The sequence below is a fragment of the Solea senegalensis genome, linkage group LG10, assembly GCF_019176455.1.
Source record: "Solea senegalensis isolate Sse05_10M linkage group LG10, IFAPA_SoseM_1, whole genome shotgun sequence".
NCBI lineage: Eukaryota > Metazoa > Chordata > Actinopteri > Pleuronectiformes > Soleidae > Solea > Solea senegalensis.
Window position 1 is genome coordinate 9486844 of NC_058030.1, and position 22345 is coordinate 9509188.

At 38.2% G+C, this 22345-nt stretch overlaps 1 protein-coding gene across 11 annotated transcripts in view; it reads left to right on the top strand.

The window, feature by feature from the left end:
- Positions 1-2604: 2604 nt before the first annotated feature.
- LOC122775539 (AP-3 complex subunit beta-2) overlaps positions 2605-22345 on the top strand; it is a 34468-nt gene continuing 14727 nt past the window's right edge. For 6 of the 11 annotated variants that reach the window (XM_044035469.1, XM_044035471.1, XM_044035470.1 and 3 more), the window contains exons 1-9: positions 2605-2897; positions 13678-13753; positions 14198-14272; positions 14663-14758; positions 15184-15344; positions 15551-15617; positions 16780-16962; positions 17831-18022; positions 19640-19737. In XM_044035469.1, coding sequence (XP_043891404.1) covers positions 2785-2897; positions 13678-13753; positions 14198-14272; positions 14663-14758; positions 15184-15344; positions 15551-15617; positions 16780-16962; positions 17831-18022; positions 19640-19737 — 1061 coding nt within the window. In that variant the 5' untranslated portion in view covers positions 2605-2784. Of the gene's footprint in view, positions 2898-7765; positions 8461-13677; positions 13754-14197; positions 14273-14662; positions 14759-15183; positions 15345-15550; positions 15618-16779; positions 16963-17830; positions 18023-19639; positions 19738-22345 lie in introns of those variants that run through there. The other 5 variants (XM_044035463.1, XM_044035467.1, XM_044035466.1 and 2 more) reach the window with 1 other exon arrangement.

A 22345-nucleotide genomic window follows, 5' to 3' on the forward strand; every position in this document is an offset into this window, starting at 1 on the left:
GGTCAACCACTGCCTGTGTCACTTGGGTAAATCCCAAACTATCTAAAACATTTATTTACAAAATAAAACATTTGAACAGTGTATTAACAATTTGTGCTTATAAAGACTGAACTGTTTAATTTATCACAGAGCAAATGCACATTTGGTGAAAATAAAAATAAAGAAATCAGGTCATTTGTATTAGGTGCTGTGATGTATGCATTCTGGCATCTGAACAGCCTCTTCTAAAACTCTCTGAGTGGTGACAGGTTTCCTAAAACGTCCCGCACTGAAGTGTGTCATTGACAGACATACCAACTGGTCTGAGGAGCGTGATGCAATTTGTCCAAACCCATGTGGGAATGAAAGAAGGCTCTGTCGCCCAGAATAACTGTGTTAGCTGACACATTCTTGAGCTCTGTACACACTTTCCCTGGCTGCAACTCATTATCAAGACTGGCAAAATAACAGCATTACAATATTAAATGTAAACAAACAAACAAAAAAACTAAGATGTATTAATTGTCTACCTAAATAGCTCCGGCCAATCAATGCCTAATGTGAACCTTTAAACGCAATAAAGACATTTACCAAACAGTAAATGTCATTATTGTGTTTAAACCTGTGATTGTATCTAACTTACTGCCAATTTATTGTTGCTTATTTCGTCTTGTAAATTTATCTCATACAAAGTTTAGAATCAGCTTCTCTGTGTCGATTTAATTCCTAAATGCATGTGTGAATTAGTGTTAATCATTAAGAGCACAACATTGTTGTGTAATTGTAAACGGTTTTGGCAAAAGGTAGACGTAAAATACAGATCAAGCACAAATGCTCATTTGTACCAAAAATTAAACGGGCAATAAATTCAAAAACAGGACCAAAAACCAAAAGGCACAAGCAAGGACAAAACTGGCACAACAACTGTGCGGCACAGAGACTCGATACATTATAGAGGCTGTGAACCCAGGTGAAAACCTTCAAGGCACACAATAACAAAAGACCGAAAGTAGACAAAGATAGTACGATAAGCCAGCTATGACACGCAATATGACACTGTTAAACAGGATCAGAATCTACAAAACAAGACATTCTAGGGCGATCACTGACAACAACCACATGAACAAGTAGACATTACTGATTCAAATACAAAACTGAATACCAAAACATTTCAAAACAGAAACACCCATAGTTGTGTGTTGTGTAAACTTGTGTCTACACACCTGAAATATGTGTCCAAAAACCAAAAACCTTAATGTTGAACAAAGTTCACAAAATCCCTAATCCCAAGAACACTATAGAGTTATGTCACATTTTATTGCTTGGAAAAACATTTTTCTACCTGTAACTACACTTTGTGTTTCTGTAATTCATGGCTGCAGCTGTTAAGATTATTACAGGTATGTGTGTCTCCAATAAATGGCTATTTTGCGCCACCTGCTGTTTATCTCAGTAAATTAACTTCCAATATTTGCTTTAAGGTCCAGTGTGTAAAATTCGTGACATCTAATGATGAGACTGCAGACCATAAGTATATAAAAATACTTATGGGTTGTATATACTACTTAAATGTGTGAATGGAAAAACATGAACACACACTTTCTTTTTCCCAAATTAGCTGAAAATTCGGTTTACAATTTTGATAAATTTTTTGATACATGAAATGCTTGCGAATGAAAATAAAATGTTTTGTCATGTTACCAATGAATAATCATGATCTCAGTATTGATCAAAATAATTAGTAAAGAGCCACATGCTGTGAAGAAAATCAAAGGAGAGCGCTGCAGTGGATCGCAAAATGTCTAAACAAAACCTGACTGCTCATCAAGAACAAAAGCGACAGTCTCATCAAAATTCAGAGTAAGATTCACATGTGTGAACTACTTAGGACTGTTGAGTTGAAAACCCCCTTGGTTTTTAACTTTAACTTAACTAAAGATTATCCATTAATTAATGAATTAAAACAGCCATTCCCAAATCTGAAAGTCCCACCTTAATGTGTGTATTATTATCAATCAACGTATATAAACATTTACAAATGAAAAATCCCAAATTAACATTGAGTGCAAACACTGAAACATTAGGCCTGTATGATGACCAGCTGTCACTTATTTAATAAAAATAATACATCATTTACAATTATGTTTACATTTCAATAAATTAAAAACAATCGAATTTAAATTTGATTGATAAAATACATCTTACAGCAATTTAAAACTTAAATGCAAAACTGAAAATATCATTACCCATTGCAGTACCATCACAGACCACTATGGGAATCACTGAATTAAAGATGTTTACTTTTTTTTCCTGATCCTTGGATTACAGATGGGGATTAGCCTATGGCTACAGTCCAACACATTTACATGCAGGTGTTCCTTAATTTGTACTGTTCATACTTTAAATAAAAAATAAAATAAGGAATAAGGATAGTTGAAGGATGTATCGTTTAAATGACAATAACAAACTTAAACATTATTAATATATTTTTATATATTCCCCCAGAACAAAGAATAAACTGTATCTCCCCATACATTTAAATTATTTACAGAATACAGCCCTGTCTGAGACCCTCTTGCAATACCTCCAAAGACCACCAGTAGGCTGTAGACCTCACTTTGGCAAGCACCGACTTCAGACTACAATCTGTAACAGTCACGTGACCGGGAGCGTCATCGCCGTCGCCCTCCCCGGCATCCTCTCTCTCTCGTTCCCTCCCTCCCTCCTCCTCCTCTTCACCGTGTATCCTGCACTAAATCTCCATCTCTGTTCAGTGAAGCCGAGCAAAGACTGAAAAGCACGGCCATGTCCGCCAGCTCCGCTTTCAACGACGAGAAGGGAGGCTCGTCCAGCGTCGGGGAGCCTGAGTATGGACACGACCCGGCGAGCGGAGGCATTTTCTCCTCCGACTACAAAAGGTACAGAGAGCCACCTGCCTCATCGCTGCTGCTGTTTTTATGTCATAATGTGGGGGTTGTACCGGGGCAGCTTATGGCGGGGGAGGGTTTCCTGTGTGTTTCATGTCCGGACTGGACACAAGGACACGCAAAATACTCACCAACCAAGAATGAACTTTGTTTTCTACTACAGGCCCGTGATTTATAGCAGCGTCTGCTGTTTTTCTTTTTTTTCTTCTTTTAAACCTAGTCGTGATTCTCTCTCTGAGATTTAAGATGGTAATTTGAGAAGAAACAAAGGACCCGCGTGACGTGTCAATAATCTGTGTGTGTGCACTCGTTGTTCGTGCTGGTTGTTTGTATTGGCAGCATTTAAAGTCATGTTATGGAGGTGAGATGTGTCAGGCCCATCACTGTCACAGGAGAACCCAGGCCTTAGCTCAGCTGCTGCCTTTCAGCACCACTCCTGCTGGACAGCGCACACACACACACACACACACGGCGGAACTGACACACAGAACATTATTTAATATTAACCTAAACCTTAAACATTATCAATCATTATCTGTCAGTAACAAGCGTTATTTAAAGTGATACAATTACACGTTTCATGTGAAGTTAGCATCATATGTATCAGCGTTACATGCAAGTTATATCATCAGTGACCAATTTCATGTCAGTTTCACATGGGAGTTTGCATTATGACCTTATGTATGAATGATGTGCAGTAGCAAAACATTGTCATTTTCATGTGAGTTAGTATTAGAAAGTGGAAAAAGTAGAAAGTTTGCACCAGCTAGTTTTACGTACCTATTATTTTACTATCCTGTAGTATGCTGTAATTTTACTATCCCATGTTTGTATATATATGGGTTTTTTTTCACTGTATCTTCTGTGGAACCTATTTCTATATATTCTATTTATACTTTCTTTCATTGAACTTTATATTCACTATACCTCATCATACCAGTACTTTATAAAAGCTGAGGTGACACTGAGTGCAACGAATTACATTACTGATAATAATAATGTTGCATTGTTAGGGAGTATTTGACAGTAAAGAATCTTAAAGCATCATCGACCAGTTTCATGTGTTGTATAAGAACATTATGCATCAGTGTAACATGTGAGTTAAAACTTTAAAAGATTATCTCTAAGATTACCATTAAAATATCAAGTCAAGTCACCTTTAAAGAGCACATTTGAAAACAACCAGGTTGACTAAAAGTCAGTTGCTTTGACAACAAAAAACAGTGAAAAGTAAAACAGTGAAATCTAGGTAGAAGTGTGTGGGTTGACATCCTGAAGTGAGGGCTGAGGAGAAGAGGTGGGTGATTTAAAGTAAGTTGTTGCCCTGAGTTTTTAGTCGGGTTTTACGCACATCTAAAAGCGATCAGTTATTAGACCTCAGTGCTCGGGATGGAATGTGACAATGAAGGATTTCAGAGATGTCGTCTTTTTTTCCAGTCAAAAGGCGAGTGGCGGCATTCTTGACTATAGCTGGAGTTGTTGGATAGATGACTGGTCTAAACCCAACATACAGATAATTACAATAATCCTGCTGAGATGTTCTAAAAGCATCGATCAGTGTCTCTAAAACTTTGAGAGGGGAGATAGGCCTAAGAAGCTGGACTGAGCAACTGCTTAGATTTGCTTATCAAATTTAAAAGCACTGTCAAAATGGATGCCAAGGCTTTTAGTACATGGGTGGATTTTATTTTCTTCAGTGACACATTATCATCAAACATCAGTGGCATGTTACACGTTACATTATTTATCAGAGGCACAATGTATGTTTACACCAGTGGTGACAACAGGTGTAACCAAACAAAATCATCAAACAACTATAGAGATATATATATTTTTTTACATTAATTGCTTGTATATAACATTAATGTATAGTTTAAACCCATGGTTCTCAAACTGTGGAGCTTCCTCTGCTGGTACTCCTCTGTATGCACCAGGGTATGTGATCGAAGTGGAGCTGACAAATTTTGACCCGCGTGGGTAGACATTGAAACAAATAACAAAATAATGATAATTTGAGTCACCTTATCTCTCGCTCCATCTTAATCTAATTTCACTATACCAGTGTGTGTGAGAAAAGAGGAGAGAGCAGTTTATGTTATTGGGAATAAATCTGCCTCCTATTAGTATAGTATAGTATTTTCTCAGTTGGTACCTGATGTAAAAAGTTTAAGAACCACTGGTTTAAACCATTAATCAGAAGAATATTCTGCAACTCAGTCAAATTTTTTTTTCTATTTTCACTCATTATTTTTACTTTTCCAGCTTATTATATATCAAGAGAGAATCCACCATTTTTACTACATCTCATGTAACAGTGAACTGCCTATGATTTGGTCTGTGATTCAGAGAAATCAGCATACACTTTGGCTATTCTCTCTGTCTGTGCATGTTATTTTGGTAGCACATGTCATTCTCTGTTTTAACTGCTATTGTTATTTGAAACTAGTAATGAAACTGTGCAGAATAATACGAAATAATAGTATGTGGATTATGCTGCAGCTTTATTCAAAAACAAACCTTTGTTGCACCATCATTTTCCAGCAGGGGGAGCTCCTTGTTTATATTTGGCAGGTTTGTGACTTTTGGATTTGAAGGAGGAGGTTTTACATTTCCATTAGTATTTATATGGACACAGTCAGAGTGTATTCAATATTTTTTCACTTACTCGACATTAGTTTTTGTAATGTAGAGGTGCAATTAATGATTATTCTCATAATCGATTAATCCGTCACTTTTTAAATCCATTGATTAGTTGTTTGGACCATAAAACGTGTCCATCTGTGTTTTCTAAACATGAAAATGTCTTATTTTGTCCACAAACCAAAATTATTCAGTTTGAATTATTTCTTTGTTGGAGCAAAGAAGCTGAAAAATTGGAGAACTTAAAAAAAAAAAAGATAAAAGAATCACCTAAAACTGATGTATTATAATCGATAAATGTTATAATCGATCAATAATCGACTAATCGTTGCAGCCCTAGAACAATATTTGCAGGAGATGAAGTCTCCTCCAGTGAAGGTGGTTAAACCAGTCTGTCTGCAAACAAAAAATACCTTGACTGACATCGCTGTGGAAACATAGCATGAAGGTGTGAAGTATTTGCATGAAATGACCATTTGTTAAGTTTAGAGTCGATGATGATGATGATCTCCGTTACAGACGAAGTTTCAGTCAGAAAATTGTGCCAAACTTTTTTTTTTTCATCAAAAGCAATAGCTCTGATAACATTTTATTGAGAGGAGAGATTTCTTAGCATAAAGATGGATACAAAGAAATCTCTCTTAATCAGTACCTCGAAAGCTGATAAATTAACATTTTATATCTTGTATGTATATTTGGCATAGAATATTACAGGTGGAGGTGCATTCTGCAGCAGTTATAGTTATTTCCCGGCTGCCATAGGGCAAAAGGCGGGGTACACCCTGGACAGGTCACCAGTCCATCACAGGGCCACATAGAGACAAACAACCATCCACCCTCACACCTACCGTCAATTTAGAGTGTCCGATTTGCCTAATCTCCGATTCTGAAAAACGACATTGGTCATCTCACACATGACGATGCACATCACATATGTAAGAAAAATAATAAAAAAAAGTACTGAAGTAAAATCTTATCAAAATAATGGTACTTTTACTAGTAGAATGTGGAGGAGTAGAATATTTCAGTACTTCTTCCATCTCTGGTTATTAATTATTGCAGATTACATGGATTAATCCATTCATTTATTTCCCTGTTGACATTGCATCTTGTTTTATTCTGAGAGCATAATATTACTTCTCTGCACCAAAAACCAGACTCAGAGGGTATGACAAGAAAAGTCGAATATACTTGTGTATACACACACAAAAAAAAGAAGCTTTTAAGTGATGCTTGGCAGCAGCCGTGCTTTGTAGCCCGATTGATTAAAGATTTACTAACCCTGGAGGGATATGTGATGTTTTTCAGTTTTGCACTGTTGGATGCAGTAGGTTGTTTTTGGACAGAATGCTCTTCCTCTTAAAATGAGAACTATAAAAAAAAATATCAAGGAACCCAGTTTCTTATAACATCAATACTACTTTTAGAAGCAACTGCAGGAAGGCAGTAGTTTTTACAGATTTTCCTTTCCACACGCTTTATTGTCCATGTTAGTGTCACTCACTGTGAATGCTGCAGCCATCAGGTGTGTGTGTGGGTCTGTAATGACATCATGGGTTTGATTGGTCAACACAATGTTCAGTCATCACACACTGTTTTGTTACAGATTGGAGGAATAGCATATGTGGCTTCTGGTTCATGGCAGTTATTTTGGTTTATGTCTAACAGAAATGAGTGGGAGAGAGAGAGAGAGCGAGGGAGAGAGAGAGAGAAAGAGAGGTCCACATCACGACACATTGACAAGAACGCTGAGTCATGTAAGCGGAAGGAGAAAAAGGCACAGTATTGAATTTTAACATTAACGAGAAAACCCTTTTATTTTAAAACATAAGGGTTAGGGTTAGGAGACTGGAATATTTAACAGCATCTGTCGGACAAAGATGCTCTGTCATTCACTTTGCCTGAAACCATGTAAAGAAAGCTTTGACACACACACACACGAATGAAGGGAGACAGATTTTCTACAGGTTAATGTGAAGAGGCGGAGGAAGGATGATGAATGTAACTGGAGGGTTGATAACGTGGCGAAAAGAGAGGGGTGTGCGTTACTGTCCAACACTCTGATACATATGCGTGGACAACACTGTAAACACAAGGAGAGGCAGAGACAGAGAGAGAGACGAAGAGAGAGAGAGAGAGAGAGTGGTGCAGCGACAGAAGCCACATGAGCAGCGGGAGGAGTCACGAAAGGAGAATAAACTCCACACCCCTCTCTGCCAAGCATCCATTTACTGAAAGGCTGATGTCTGCTGCTTCACTGGATGTGTACAGACTCAGCAGTAACACAAGGAGGAAAAAACCCTACAGTGCTGTGGCTGGATCTGGATTACTGAGCTCAGGAACTCTTGCCACCGTGCAGTTGTCTTTGAGCAGTTATACTGGAGCATTTTGTGAGGAGGTTGTTGCATCATTCTTGCCAGAAATGTCCACACTGGATGTGTAAAAGCTCAGAGGGAGCGAGTAGTTGAACAAAGAGAATCTAGCTGCTGTTTGTTCTGTGAATACTGTGTGTGAAGGATTTGGAGAATTTCATGTGCTGATAAATCTCAAGGAGTTGCTTTTTCATCTGTACCCAGGACTCCACAGGTGGCTCTCAGGCTTTTGGTTTAGACTAAGTTCCAAACATGACTACTATGCAAAAACTGCTGCAGTTGCCAGTGAATGCAGTGAACATTGTGAAGACGGTGCAGAGTCAGGTCCAGGGCCAGGAGGAGGACAAGAGCCCAGTGCTGACTCCTGACGGTGGACAGCAGACCTGGTACAACGCTCTGCAGCCTGATGAGCTGCGCCACCTCCGATCTGGAGGTTCAGGTGGAGGTTTTGGAGGTGGTGGTGGTGGTGGTGGAGGAGGAGACCAGGAGGAGCGGGCAGTACTGGAGGAAGGTGGTGGCAGTTTCCAAAATCAACCTTTGCGGTAGGATGATTCAGGAGAATCCAGACCTGTTCAACCCAGTTACATTGAAGTGCATTAGGCCGCTTTGTTTTCAGTACAAATTACAATGACCGTGAAGGGATAAGATTAAAATTCTGAATGGAATAATTAGAGAATAAGTACACATCTCTTACCTGGGATTCAGTAACCACCAGAGTCAAAGGGTAGCAAATAAAATAAGCATGACAAAATGTTTGTGAGTTGAATCCAACTGTGAAATACTGGATCTTTTTTCCAGGTTTTCTAAAACTAATAGAATAAAATATTGTTTTTGTAATTGAACTGCTTATCAAATATATAGTGTAATGATGATGTGATAGATCATACTTCATTATGAAGTATTATTAAAATGTACAGTGCACACATCAGAAAGTGTACAGGATGAAAGTAAAGTATATCAAATATTTAATTGATTAATCGACTAGAAAGGCATTAGTAAATGAAATATAAGTCCGTTGTTCTATCTCGTTCCAGTTACAATAAGACGTAAGAAGTCGTGGATCAGGAACGGACCCACAGCACGTCAGTCATGTAAAGGCTGCAGCAAAAGAGCTGCAGTCGCCTTTAATTAATCACACTGCAAACCTTTACCGGCAGAGCTCCTCTCTTCAGAATTAGAATTTGCTTCAGGAGACGTACGGCAATATTTTATTTTTATATTCTACTGGGTCACATCTACAGAGTGCAGTCACGTCTCTTAATTTCACAGGACAGGAGGTCTGCTGTAAAAAACACATTTTAAATCTGTCACTGGAAAACTTTTTTTTAGGCCTGTGCCGAGAGAACCAGCTCATGTAAAACAGCCTCGGCAGCTGCCTGTGGATGTCAGCTGTCACTCTGATTATGTTAAATATGTTCGTTTTTTTCTGTACCTACATTTTTTTTATGTTGTTGCAGTGGTGCAGTGTTTTGATCTTGGTGAGGGGAAAACATCATTTTAAGTTTCGTCACTGAACACTGGCCTACGTCCATGGACAGTTTCCAGCCAGAGAGTGAGTCCTGCTGATCTCTTGGCTTTGGTGCCAGGTAACACGATCGCCAGCAGAGACGTTTATACCATAGCGGGTTAAATAATTCAGAGCTGTTTGTAAATTCAGCAGGCTGGGACACAATCCAAAGAAATAAGAGACTTGGTGTTGGTGTAGTGTTACCAGGAGCCCTTTGGGCATGATGAGCACAAAGGTATAAACCCAACCAGGAGGTTGTTTTTTCCTCCAGGTGCTTCAGCTTTTTTTCTCAAGTAATTCACTGTGCTGGCACTCACAGTTTGCAATAATGTGTTATGGCCAAACAGATAAACTGCAGTGCCCGGGGCTGTCATCTTTCTCCCCAAACTGCTTTGGAGAATTCTCTCTTCTGTACCCATTCATAACCTATGAGTTCTATCTCGTTATTGTCAGCCGTTGTAGCGTCTGCATTGACACATAAAACACTGTGGCAAAGGCGAAGTTTAATTTTTATTAAGGCGGAAAAAATATGGCCCTCCACCAGGCGAGGAGTTTATGCTTTGCATTGGTCTGTTAGTTTGTGAGCAGCATAACTCAAAATGATAAGAATCGATTACGATTAAATCTCCTGGGGATGTGTAGGTTATGGCCAAAGGAAGAAATGATTAAGAGGTTTGCACTTTTTGAGTATACTTCCTCTCGATTTTCTGATATGGTAATAATTCTTACACCTTTTTTTTAAGACAGTTATTGCATATGCTACTGCAGCCTCTATCTGTTATTCATTTCAGGTCCTGCTGTGTGTCAGACTGGGTTTGTCAACCTGGTGGGCATCCGCTGTAACAAGCAAATATAATTCATGTTTTCATGTTTAGCTGTAAGCAGATTTTTTTTTTTTAAAGCTTGTTTATCTTCAAACAAACCACACAAGTCCCTGTCCCTTGTTTAATTAATGAGGCTGATGTGGGGAATTAATTAATTAACACCCACTGGGAAACATTTTTAACCCTGTAGTTTTCATATTCCTCCACCGTTATATTTGGCTGGTCATGTTTTAGCTTATAACCACATTATCCGCTAATAACGAATGACATTTAAAGGCCTCGGTTTAGTGAGTAGTGAGGGTTTAATGCTAATTAGTGAACAAAAGCATACGAGCAGATAAGGTGAGATAGTCACCTGTTCAATATCAGTCTGAGACTGTCAGCGGTTTTTGTTCCAAAGCATCCCGATGTTGCCTGAAAGAACTGATACATGGCTCAATTTCCTACAATCTACAGAGTGAACAGTTTACACGATCGACTGCAGCAAATAACAAGTTAGGGTGAAGACATTCAATGCTGCTTTTAGTTGTTTTTGTTTTGACTCTTTCATATATCTTTAAGCCTTTTCTGTTGTTGTTCTGTTTTTCTGTTGTTGCCTTGAAGACACAGAACAAAATAAGAGCTTTAGATGTTGGCGTTAAAGGCAGAGGTTTTCTGGCTGTGTCCACAGAAACATTCACTTCTCTGGAGTCACGGCCTGTGACCCGTCATCAGAGACGCAGCAGTGGGATCTTAATTTTCTGCTTAAAATGAGAATTTGTGTCAGTCATCCTTATTGCTGGACCCTCAAGTTATTTTAATGTTTTCTCTGGTGATGTTGTTTATTTTTCACTTTGCTTTGGAGACACAGCCACATATTTGTAACGTAGGAAGCAGCGCCTGGTGTGAATGGTTCGCAACCAAATAACTAATTTTCCGCAGAGAGCAATTTATAGATACAGACTTTGATGAATTTATGTTTTGAAATGCGTGACAGAGTGAATCATGTTATTCATGCAGTACAACACACACACACACAAACACAGGCGTGCGCACAACGGGTTCATGCAGCTGCCCTTTGAAGGACTCTACATTGACTGGTTTGGACAGCCTAACAAAACATTACCTGGAACTTTAACTTTAACACTTAAAGGAATACTTCACTGATTTGTATTTAGCTTTGTATTACTAGAGTAGGGGTAGTATTTTTGAAAAATTAGCTTCCCAACCTCAGTTTCCCCTGAGTTGAGAAATAACTTCATTCTTTACACTGTTTACATTCTGGGAATGAGGTCCCGTCCCCCAATGAGTGGGTTTAAAAAGCGCAGAATTAGCGTTGCAATTTCAATCCTCGGACCAAGGCTCGGACCAAGTGTCACTTAACCTAACCAAAATTTAAATCTTAGCCCTAAACTTCTCAGAAATAAGGTCCAGGTTTAGGTCTCCATGAGGTCTACTGGTCCTGACCTTATGCCAGAAAAAGGTCCTAAAGAGGCAACAAACACACACTTGTACACACTCACTGCCAAGCCACCATTTAGCTGCTGTTGCATGAAGAAATGCAGCCCATAATTCATACAGAGAAATCATTTAAAAGTGGATTTAACAATAAGAAAATGTTTTGTTTTGTTCCTTTCAGTGTATTTAAGTAAACATGTGTAATTTTCACTACACATGTGGAGAGAGGTTTAAATATGTTGAAATCCAAATACATTATTTACAAATGAGTCACTTCAAAGTAAAAGACACTTGAAACCTTTCCAGGATTATTAAAATGAATCATGCCACATTTCAGGGAAGTCTGACCCACAGTCTTATGATCTATGATCAACGATCAATGAATCGTCATCAATCAGACATTCTGCTTAATAATGTGCAAATGAACAAAAAAAGCAACATACAGTGTGAGGGACAAGATGTGGTACAGATTAACACTCCTCTGATAATCTGAGTTTATATTCCCACAAGTGGATTGCTGTGTTTCCACTGCTCAGCTCCACAAGCCTCCAGTCCCTGATGGAAAGACTGTCGAATCCATAAAAGGCTCTGCTGGAAGGCAGGAAATCTCTGAAGTTCATTTTATTGCATCCTTTGTTGCCTTGGAAACTAGTCGTGGTAAATGCTCAGCTCTGTAGCTATTTAGTCACTACACCCACCACCAGCCAGGCCCCACCCTTCATTCTCACAACTACAAATAACAGCAAGTGCCAAATGAAACTCTTTGCTCGTGGACATAAGCTGGAAAACACACACTGACACCGTGGTCATTTGGTTCCTATCGTGACGTTAAACACTGGTTAATAAATTAATTCCTCAATTATATCCCCAAATAATGATGCTGCTAGAATGTTTAACATCAGCTTCATACACGTTAATTGATATCGCATATGACATTTCATGCATAAAGTACATAAAACAAAACAGATACTGGACTTAATACTATATTGTACTCATTGTTAATGTTGTTCTAGGGCAGTGGCTTACGTGTCCACTGTGTAAAGTTTTACCAAAGAAAGGTGATTGTCTTCTGTTACTGAGCAGTGGAGAGCAGAATGTCACTGATCAGTATTTCAGCAGACAGTCAGTCTGGTGTGTTTATCTCAGGAGCTGCAGCTCTGATAACCTGTCACCGCTGCTTTAGATCTGTCTGTAGACAATGTTTCCACCGTCACTGACAGTGGCAGTGGAGAGGCTTCACTGCGGCCGACATAAAATGGGGAAAACAAGAAAACCAGACGTCATATGAAGATGCAGATAAAAGGGTTTTGTTGTGAAGCACCAAAGAGGAGAAACCTCTCAAATGTTTCAAATCTTGGGTTAGGGTTAAAAACGTGTTTTGTTTTTTTAAAAATGTAAATCTACATAGTTACACATAGATTCACAGAGCCCTTACATCTTCTGTCTTTTTTTTTTCATTCTTCCAAATCTATATCACAAATGTAAAGGATCACTGGTCATCACAGTTATTTCCATCATGATTTGAGTTATTATTTCCATCATTATAATGTATGCATTTTTTGTTCAGAAAAGAGCGAAACGTGAAACTTCAGATCGATGGGAAGTCTTCATCTATCTTGTTTGATAATAAAAACCACAATCAAAAACCCAAAGAACGGCAGGTAAAGAGTAATGGTTGATTAGTTTATGTCGATTGACTCTGTGTTTACAGCATGTGATACTCCTGGAATCACAATTCTATTTAGACACATTTGAAGCAAAAACATTTCTGACCGACTGTCATGTTTAAGGGATTATGTCACTCTTCCAATTACGCTGCTTGTATGAGCCGCAGCATCAAAGGGTTCCATTTTTCTCCGGCTTGATGTTCTACATCAAAGAAAAATCATTTTTGGGTCACGTGTGAGGCCGCTGTGTCTTATAATCAGAGCCATTTTTTTACGGTTGCCTTGGCAAGCTGTGAGTTAACTCTCCATCTTGTATTCCCACAGACACGACGACTTGAAGGAGATGCTGGACAGCAACAAAGACTCCTTAAAGCTGGAGGCAATGAAGCGGATCGTAGCTGTGAGTATAAATAATGTTTGCTTCGGGATTTCACTGATCAGCAGTAACGGCCGCGCGCTGAGTGAAGGCCAAACGCAGGAAAGGTTTTTAGAGCAAAACATTGTGTCATTATTATTAAGCTTGTTCTCCAAACCAACATCGATTCCCTTGTGTGACGATACCGTAATAATCACAATTCCACCAAAACTATAGCACAGGAGTTTCAGATGATATAACTACAGTGGTGAGAGCTGCACAGTCAGCTGTTAAATATTCATGATCTGTGACAGATTTCCTTCTTCTGAAGCTGCACGACCATCTCCTCATTCATTATCTCTGCAGGACGGAGGAGATGAAAGAGAAGGAAATGAACTAAAATAGAGATTTTTTTGAAGGAAAAAGTTGCACCTTCTCCTAGGAATGTAAGGAAAAGGCCACCTTGTGAATTCATTTGTGTCTTTGCAGATGGTCGCTCGAGGTAAGAACGCATCTGATCTCTTCCCTGCAGTGGTGAAAAACGTGGCCTGTAAAAACATAGAGGTTTGTTTATATTGTTCCCTCAGTTTCTTATGATTGTGTGCATGTATTGTGTTGTTTTTATTCAATTTTATGACATGTTCTTATGTTTCCATTGTCGCATTACATTTGTTAACCCACAACTGGGGGTCCAGTTTTAAGCTTTTTGAGTACTTTTTTCTCAGGTGTGTTTATATAGTTGGTGAAAATGTAATTTTAGATAACCTAAGTTGTGCTAAAAAAAAGATAAGAGACACTATATTGCATATTCTTATAGCCTCTGTATATACTGTATGTTTAAACATAGTAATGGAAAAAAGCAGTAAAAATGCTCTGTGTTGTAAGGTTTAAAAGCCCTGTAGGCTTTTGTTTTATTTCACCTGAACAGAGTTGTTCCCTTATTTCTTATTTCAGGTGAAGAAGCTGGTCTATGTTTATTTGGTGCGCTATGCCGAGGAGCAGCAGGATCTCGCTCTGCTCTCCATTTCCACATTTCAGCGAGGCTTGAAGGTGCAGCACATTCTCCGTCTCTGGCACATTACTTATTATTTATCAAACTGTGCACACACACTGGCATGGTAACACGTTGACACCCTATTACTTTATCACGTAGGGCATGGACAACTGGAGACAACCTGTGTCTCTGTGTGTGCGGTATTAGAAAGATTTCAAATGAATGATCAAAAATGACTTCATAACATAATTTTTTATACAGCAATTGGTGAAATAACTCTTGATAGCAAAAATTATTTTTAGAGAACTAGTCACTTAAGATAAAACTTTGGCTGATAAACCATAAAGCTTGTGATTTAAAAAAACAAACCTCATGAATTTACAATTAATTAACAAATGCTTGCAGTAAATCATGATTAAGAAATAATTTAACATCACAGGGAAACACACATATTATTCATAAAGTATTTGTGCTTTTGCAGGATCCAAACCAGCTGATCAGAGCCAGTGCCCTGAGAGTTCTCTCCAGCATCCGAGTCACTATCATCGTCCCGATCATGATGCTGGCCATCAAAGAAGCTGCTTCAGATATGTCTCCATACGTCAGAAAGACTGCTGCTCATGCTATTCCCAAACTCTACAGGTGACCTGCACGGACACTTTTAGATCAAAGTACCCAAAAATAGACTCATACGAAGTCTATAGCCAGTGTAAAATCAAAGCGCTTCAAAGCAGGAAATGGTACATCATTCAGAAATCCATTACTGCTGTAATTGTAAAATCTATTTGATTTCATTTTCAAGCACGTCTCATTACTTGCTCTCTTGACTCTTTCTTCTGTGCTCTCAGTTTGGATCCAGAGCAGAAGGACCAGCTGATTGAAGTCATCGAGAAACTCCTCGCTGACAAAACCACGGTGGGTTTGTGCAATTTTGTTTGTTCGGTACAAGTTTTCCACCAGATTTTTACAAGAAAATGGTAACATGTATTCATAAACAGAGAACCAGCAACAGAATACATATGTCTGACTATTACACATCAAGGTCCAAATATAGTTTCATGAGAAATTGACAAAAATGCTTCCCAACCTCACTCACCATCCCTCCACCAAATTTAGTGCCAATGCTCCAGACATGGGTGGAGGTAATTAAAAAGCAGAAATATTCTGTACCATGAACAGTAGGAAGTCAACAACTCCCAAACTCCCTGGGGGCCAACGAGTGTCCAGTCTGGTCACGAGGGGGGGAAGAAAAAGTTCAACTATGGGGGGACATAATCATAGCTTAAAATCATATCACAATATTCCATCACAATAACACATATATAGTACGATATATTCATGATGATATTTCACAGAATTTCAAAGTAAAAATGTAGGGAAAATAGACACAGTTCACAAATTGAAATCAAACATTGAATAATAACTTACGAAAAACTGTACACACTAAACATGCTTATATATAGCATTTTATATTAAAGGGCTGTTTCACCCATTTTTTCCTCAAATTAAGAGTAAACTTTAAACAATTACGACACTGTTGTGTTTCTTGGAGTTGGATTTTGACCCGTTTTTTGTTTCATTTTACATTTTTTGTACTTTGACTCATAATAAAACTTATAATGAAGAGCAGTGTAGGGCTTTTATTTTCTTTGAAGGCAGTCACTTTAACGTCAACTTTTTTGTCAGTTTTATTCTCTGCTGTTGTGGGAATGAAACATGTATCTCAGATCCACTATCTGATGATCAAATAACACATTTATTACTGGAAATTAGGAAAAAAAAAAAAGTATATAAATGCCCAGTATATTTATTGGGTGAAGTGGCCCTTTAAATACATTTAAAACTTTTAAACTTTAAACTTTTATTATTATAAAAATATTACTCACTGTTCATGACAATAGTTAACAATCATAATTAGTATTATATTGCGTCTATAATGTAGCTACAGGTGAAGGAGGTCGTGGGCTATTTGACCTCTGACGTACAGGATAGTTTCCATCTTTAATTATGACTTAATAATTGTTCTTCTGTTATAAGTAATGAGTTGTTGTGTGGTTGTACTGTACGTGTGCTGCAGTTGGTGGCAGGAAGTGTTGTCATGGCGTTTGAGGAGGTGTGTCCAGAGCGCATCGACCTGATCCACAAGAACTACAGGAAGCTGTGTAACCTCCTGATCGACGTGGAGGAATGGGGGCAGGTGGTCATCATCAACATGCTGACCCGCTACGCCAGGACACAGTTCCTCAACCCAAACATCAATGTGAGTAAGAAGCAGGATGTTTTCTCTCTCCATATCCCATCATCTCATAATCCCACATGGATCTAATTATTTTCTTTATTGATTTATCTAATACATTTGTTGTTGTTTTAATCGTTAAAGTGTGTAGAAACATCATCTTTCAACCAACAGACCAAAAAAAACTGGGTTAGCCAAACCCATTATAATGTACAGTATATATAATAATATATAACAATATATATAATAAATAATTCACAGTGAAAGCTGGAACAAGCTTTCGTTGGTTCTATTTGTCTGTCCATTGACTAATTATTTTTACATTTTTAAACAGTGAAATAATTAAAATCTAAATTAGTACAGTGCATGACTCTGCTTATTGTATAGTATAGTATGTAATTATAGTTAATTTGATCATAAAAAGCAAATGCAAAAATGCACTGTTCCTCTCTCCTGATGTTTGCCATCAGTAAGAACAAATTTGCAGCAGAAGCATTTCTTTAGAATTCTCTCCACAAAAGTGTATGGTGATTTATTCATTATTTTTTGTGTCGGATTATTGTATTCTTTCATTTCAGGCTTTTCAGACTGTGCTGAGGTACACATTGAAATCATCTTCTCATTATTTTGCTTTTCTGACCAAATGGCAGAGTGATTTTCTGTATTTATCAGTTTTCCAGGCGACTCATTCTCTCATGAGCGACCAACATCAAACTGAGACATTTTCATACTGTGATGAAGACAGTTGTTGTGGTAATTTCCAAATGTGCGCAGTGACAAACTGGGAGTCGTGGTTTGAGCAAAACATTTCTTCCGTCTAATGATGCTTCTTTTACATAGTGGTTTTTATTTTTTTTAGAGGCACAATTTATCCTCCCCACTGTCTCTGCAGGAGTCTCTGCTGGAGGAGGGGGGGGAGAAGACCTTCTATGGCTCAGAGGAAGACGAGGATGAAGACGACGAGGACAAGGACAAGAAAGCTGAGGTGGCCACTATGGCCAAGAGGAAACCATATGTGATGGATCCAGATCATCGGCTGCTGCTGAGGAACACGAAGCCGCTGCTGCAGAGCCGCAACGCAGCTGTGAGACCACAGCATTTTTTCAAATTATACACACACCTTACTTACAGCATTATAACACAGCACAGACCATTTTCTCTTGGATTTACTTATCATGGTGACACGGCTGTTGCTTTGTGCACCTTGGGCGGCGGATGTCAGAAATGTGCATGTTTTGCTTAATTCAAGATCAAAACTGCATATCAGTGTACTCTGTAAGTGCTTATTATGCAACTTATTGTCTTCTGAAATAGTTCATACATGGTTTTGCCTCAGGCTTGTGTGACTTAGGGGTGGGCGTTTGTAGCGGAATTGCCATTTCGAATATTCAACAGGATTATTTGTTGAATATTTGAGTGTTCTAAACTGCAGAGTAGGGCTGAACCATTTCGAATAAATCTTGAATTATTTTGACAGGAATTGCGATTGTGATATGATTCACGATATCAGAGGGAATAGTCATTTTTACATCATTATTCTCATTTTCATCTGAAAAACCGATCAAGACAGTAGTTTATTCTAAAAAAGATATTTTGACACACATTTTGGCTTTAAAAAATATTGCACCTCCTGCGATTAGAAAAGTGCAGGAGGCTGTATTGCAAACTCGATAAAATTTTAACTAATTGTTCAGCCCTACTCCAGAGCATGAGAGCTAGTGGAAGTGATGCAGGACTCACCGCGTGTTAAGCTAAGAGGATGAATGCATTCGAAAATTCATCACTTCTGCTCGATCTCCAGGGTGTTGAGCTCATATTAACAATGTGGTCATGTGACAGACCTGCAGAGAATTATAATAATGTGAAGCTTCAGTCAGAGTTTGAGGTTCAGTGCTGTGGTTCACTTTCATTACACTCAGCAGACACTTTAAAACGCCATGGTGCTCCACCTGCTAATAGCCACATAGAAGGCGGACAATGTTTGTGACCAGCTATTAAACACAGTGAAGCATTTAGCAGCTAAAGAGCCAGACGTTTCCCTGTGGGGGTGTGCAGAAAACAACAAGACTAAAAGGACACTGTGCAGGTATTTGCACTAATATTCACAAGATGAACAGAAACACAATTTGCATGTTCTCCCCCGTGTGTGCGTGGGTTTTCTCTGGGTTCTCTGGTTTCCTCCCACAGTCCAAAGACATGCAGATTTGGTTTTATTAGGCAAATTGGACACTCTAAATGGACTGTGAGCTGGGATTGGCACAGGCGCCAACTGCGACCCTCATGTGGAGGATAAAGGGATAGATGAGTGAGTGAGTGAGTGAAAACCAACACCACAAAGTAATCCTAATGTTTGCTAACACATTCATTACATATCTACATGGTGAGGGGTTAATGTTGCTGGTTGGTGTTTGCTGCTGCCAAATAACTAAAACACGCACAAAAAAACAGTTAATGTCGTGGGTGCATTATGAAGACTGAGCCCTGAAAGCAGTGCAGAGTCTGTTAGAGAAGATCTGACATGTCTGCACTGCAGCATGAGGCAGAGAAGGGGCATGATGGTAATCAGCTGTTACTTCTTTGGAAATGAATAGACCCCTGAGGGACTTTGCTACAGTCCATTCCTATTTCCCCCTTTATCTTATATAGTTAGATTTTTATCGCTTACCGCTTGTCTCTGCTTCTTTTCTCCCACAATTTCAAGGTGGTGATGGCTGTGGCTCAGCTGTACTTTCATCTTGCCCCAAAAGCAGAGGTTGGCGTGATCGCCAAGGCCCTGGTCCGCCTGCTTAGGAGCCACAGGTGAGCTTTGTAACCCTCCTATAAATGGAACACTCAAATGCAGACACTGAGACAGGAGCAGGCTCAAAACATTTTACATTGCTTAAAAGATCGTAGAGATACAAATGCCATTCTCTACTCAGTTATACTGTTTACATGCACTTTTACACACATTGTTATCACCTCCCTCAGTTTCACTGTTTTACAAAAATGTATCAACCAAATATGAGTTTAAAAATCGATATGAATAATTGTATTTTTTTTTTTCGCCCTCCATTTGACCTTTACATCTCGCCATGTCTCCGTTGCTATGATACACAATTTGATGAACAATTAAAAAAGGTGCCCATTTTCTGTTAGAGAGTAATGAATGACAGACAGATGGAGAGGGCCTGACAGCAGGAGGTGGATTTTATTTCCCCTCAAATCACACAATAGTCCACTAATCACAATTAGTGGACTAATGTGTAATCATTTTGCTGTTGTGGTTTTTTTGTACGTTCCTTATCTGCTGAATACAGAACACGTCTTTTATCGTTGCAATATGGAACAAATCCTTATTTTACTCAACGGTAAAAGGCGACATGAACAAAGTGCACAAACAAATGTGCAAGAGAATCACGTCTCTCACTCATTCCTTGTGCCATTAAGCTGCTAAATTCAGACTCACTTTGTTAGAATGAATTAGTTTTGCACTGTCATGATAAACAGAATGTATCTGGCTTTTTATTTTGCATTTATTATGGTTTTTATTCTTGTTTTCTGGTCTGTTCCCCCTTTGTTTTATTTGTTCTTATCTCATAAATATATATTTATATATCCCATATGCCATAGTACTGTAGAGTTTTCTGAATCTGTATTTAGTAAAATGACACACAATTACATTACATAAAAAGCCATGTCAGAGTCACTGAAATACAAAATCTTAATTTAAGCTGAAAGCCCTAACAGGAAAAACCTTAATGTCCATGACAAAACTTAATTCTCTACAATTAGATCAACTGTAGATATTTGCAGCAAAGTCTTCCACTCATATCCAGGACAGCAGAATGAGCCAGTGTCAATGCACAGGAGTGTGAAGGTGAGCTAAGGCTGAAAATAATAATAATAATAATAATAATAAAAATAATAATACAAATAATAATAAACTGCGTTCACTTGAAAGGAAAACAAATAAGACTGCCAAGAATTTACTGAGCTGAATGTGACAAACGAAAGCTATAAACTCAGCAATGTGGAAAACAATATGACAACAAGAAAATGATGAGTGAGAGTAGTAAAATAAATCTTTATCACCTTGGTAGAGAGAGAGGGAAATTAAACTGAGAGAGCAGTGAGGCTGAAGTAAGAATAAAGGCATAAACCATAAAGAGTAATGGTAGCTCATCGGTGGCCTTTTGGCTATAATTCCTACAGACTGTCAACTTTTTATTGAACAAGTGCTGCTGTGGATCTGTGATCTCGGGAAATGGCATCGTCTCTCAGAAATGAACCAAACAGCAACAGTAAATGTATGTAAATATGTAGCTACTAACATGTATTTTGGAGGTTAATTTTACTGAAAATCGTAATTTCTCTTGTATTTTTATTTTTTTTATTTTATGCTAATTAAATGACTAGTTTTTTTTGGAAACCTTCGTATAGATTAATAATGCAGTGCTGCCTTTTTTAATTAACTGGGAGCCATTTTGGCAAACTGGGGTTGTTTTCAGTGTAACATATTGACGCTCTTATTTATACTCAAAATTAAAAAAAAAAACTAGACCACTAACATCAGAATCTGAACACGTTATTAATCCAAGGGGGAAAATGGCAGTGTCACAGTTGCTGTACTGATATAACGTACAGAGAATAAAATAAAATGATAAAAGAAGCAAGGAGATAAAATAGTTATAATATATAAAGTTGGCAAGAAGTGTGTCCCTTATTCTATAATTAATTAATACAAACTAAAAAACTAGTTGTCCAGCAATGTTAAATGAGTCTAGGTAATTGCAACATGACGTCATCATCATCATTACATCTTTTTTGTGAACTAATATTCATTTATTTTTTGTTCACTTGCTCATCGAGTGTAAAGATTATTTTTAGGCAACTTCACTTACTTCACTGTGACAGATGCAGATAAGTTTATTTATCCCCCTTAGGGCAATTCAGTTTCCACAGTTTCACCACTCTACACAAAAAGGACTGTATTAAAAACACAATCCAAATGTAGAGCCAAACTGGGTTAAAACTAAACAACTAAAACATACAGGGTATAAAAACTGCTAAAAAGAATGCACAGCACACGTACAAAAAAAAGCCTATTTAACCACAACCCTTAAAGTTAACTTGGCTCTATGTTCAACAGCGTGACAGCAGAAGGAACAAATAACTTTATTTGTATTGGTTTGTCTTCCTGTGAGGTTGCACATAACGTCTTCCTGATGGCATGAGTGTAAATACATTGCCAAGCATAACTGTAGCTACAGTGCCGAACTTTAAAATATAAACACAGGTCCATTACTTTTAATCTATTGTCAAATGAGAAATTCAGAAATGCTGTGAACAAAGTGGCGTTCAGATCTCGAGTCATCCAGTAACATCTCAGCCCTCTACACTGGAAGTGATTTGTTAAAGGTCAAGA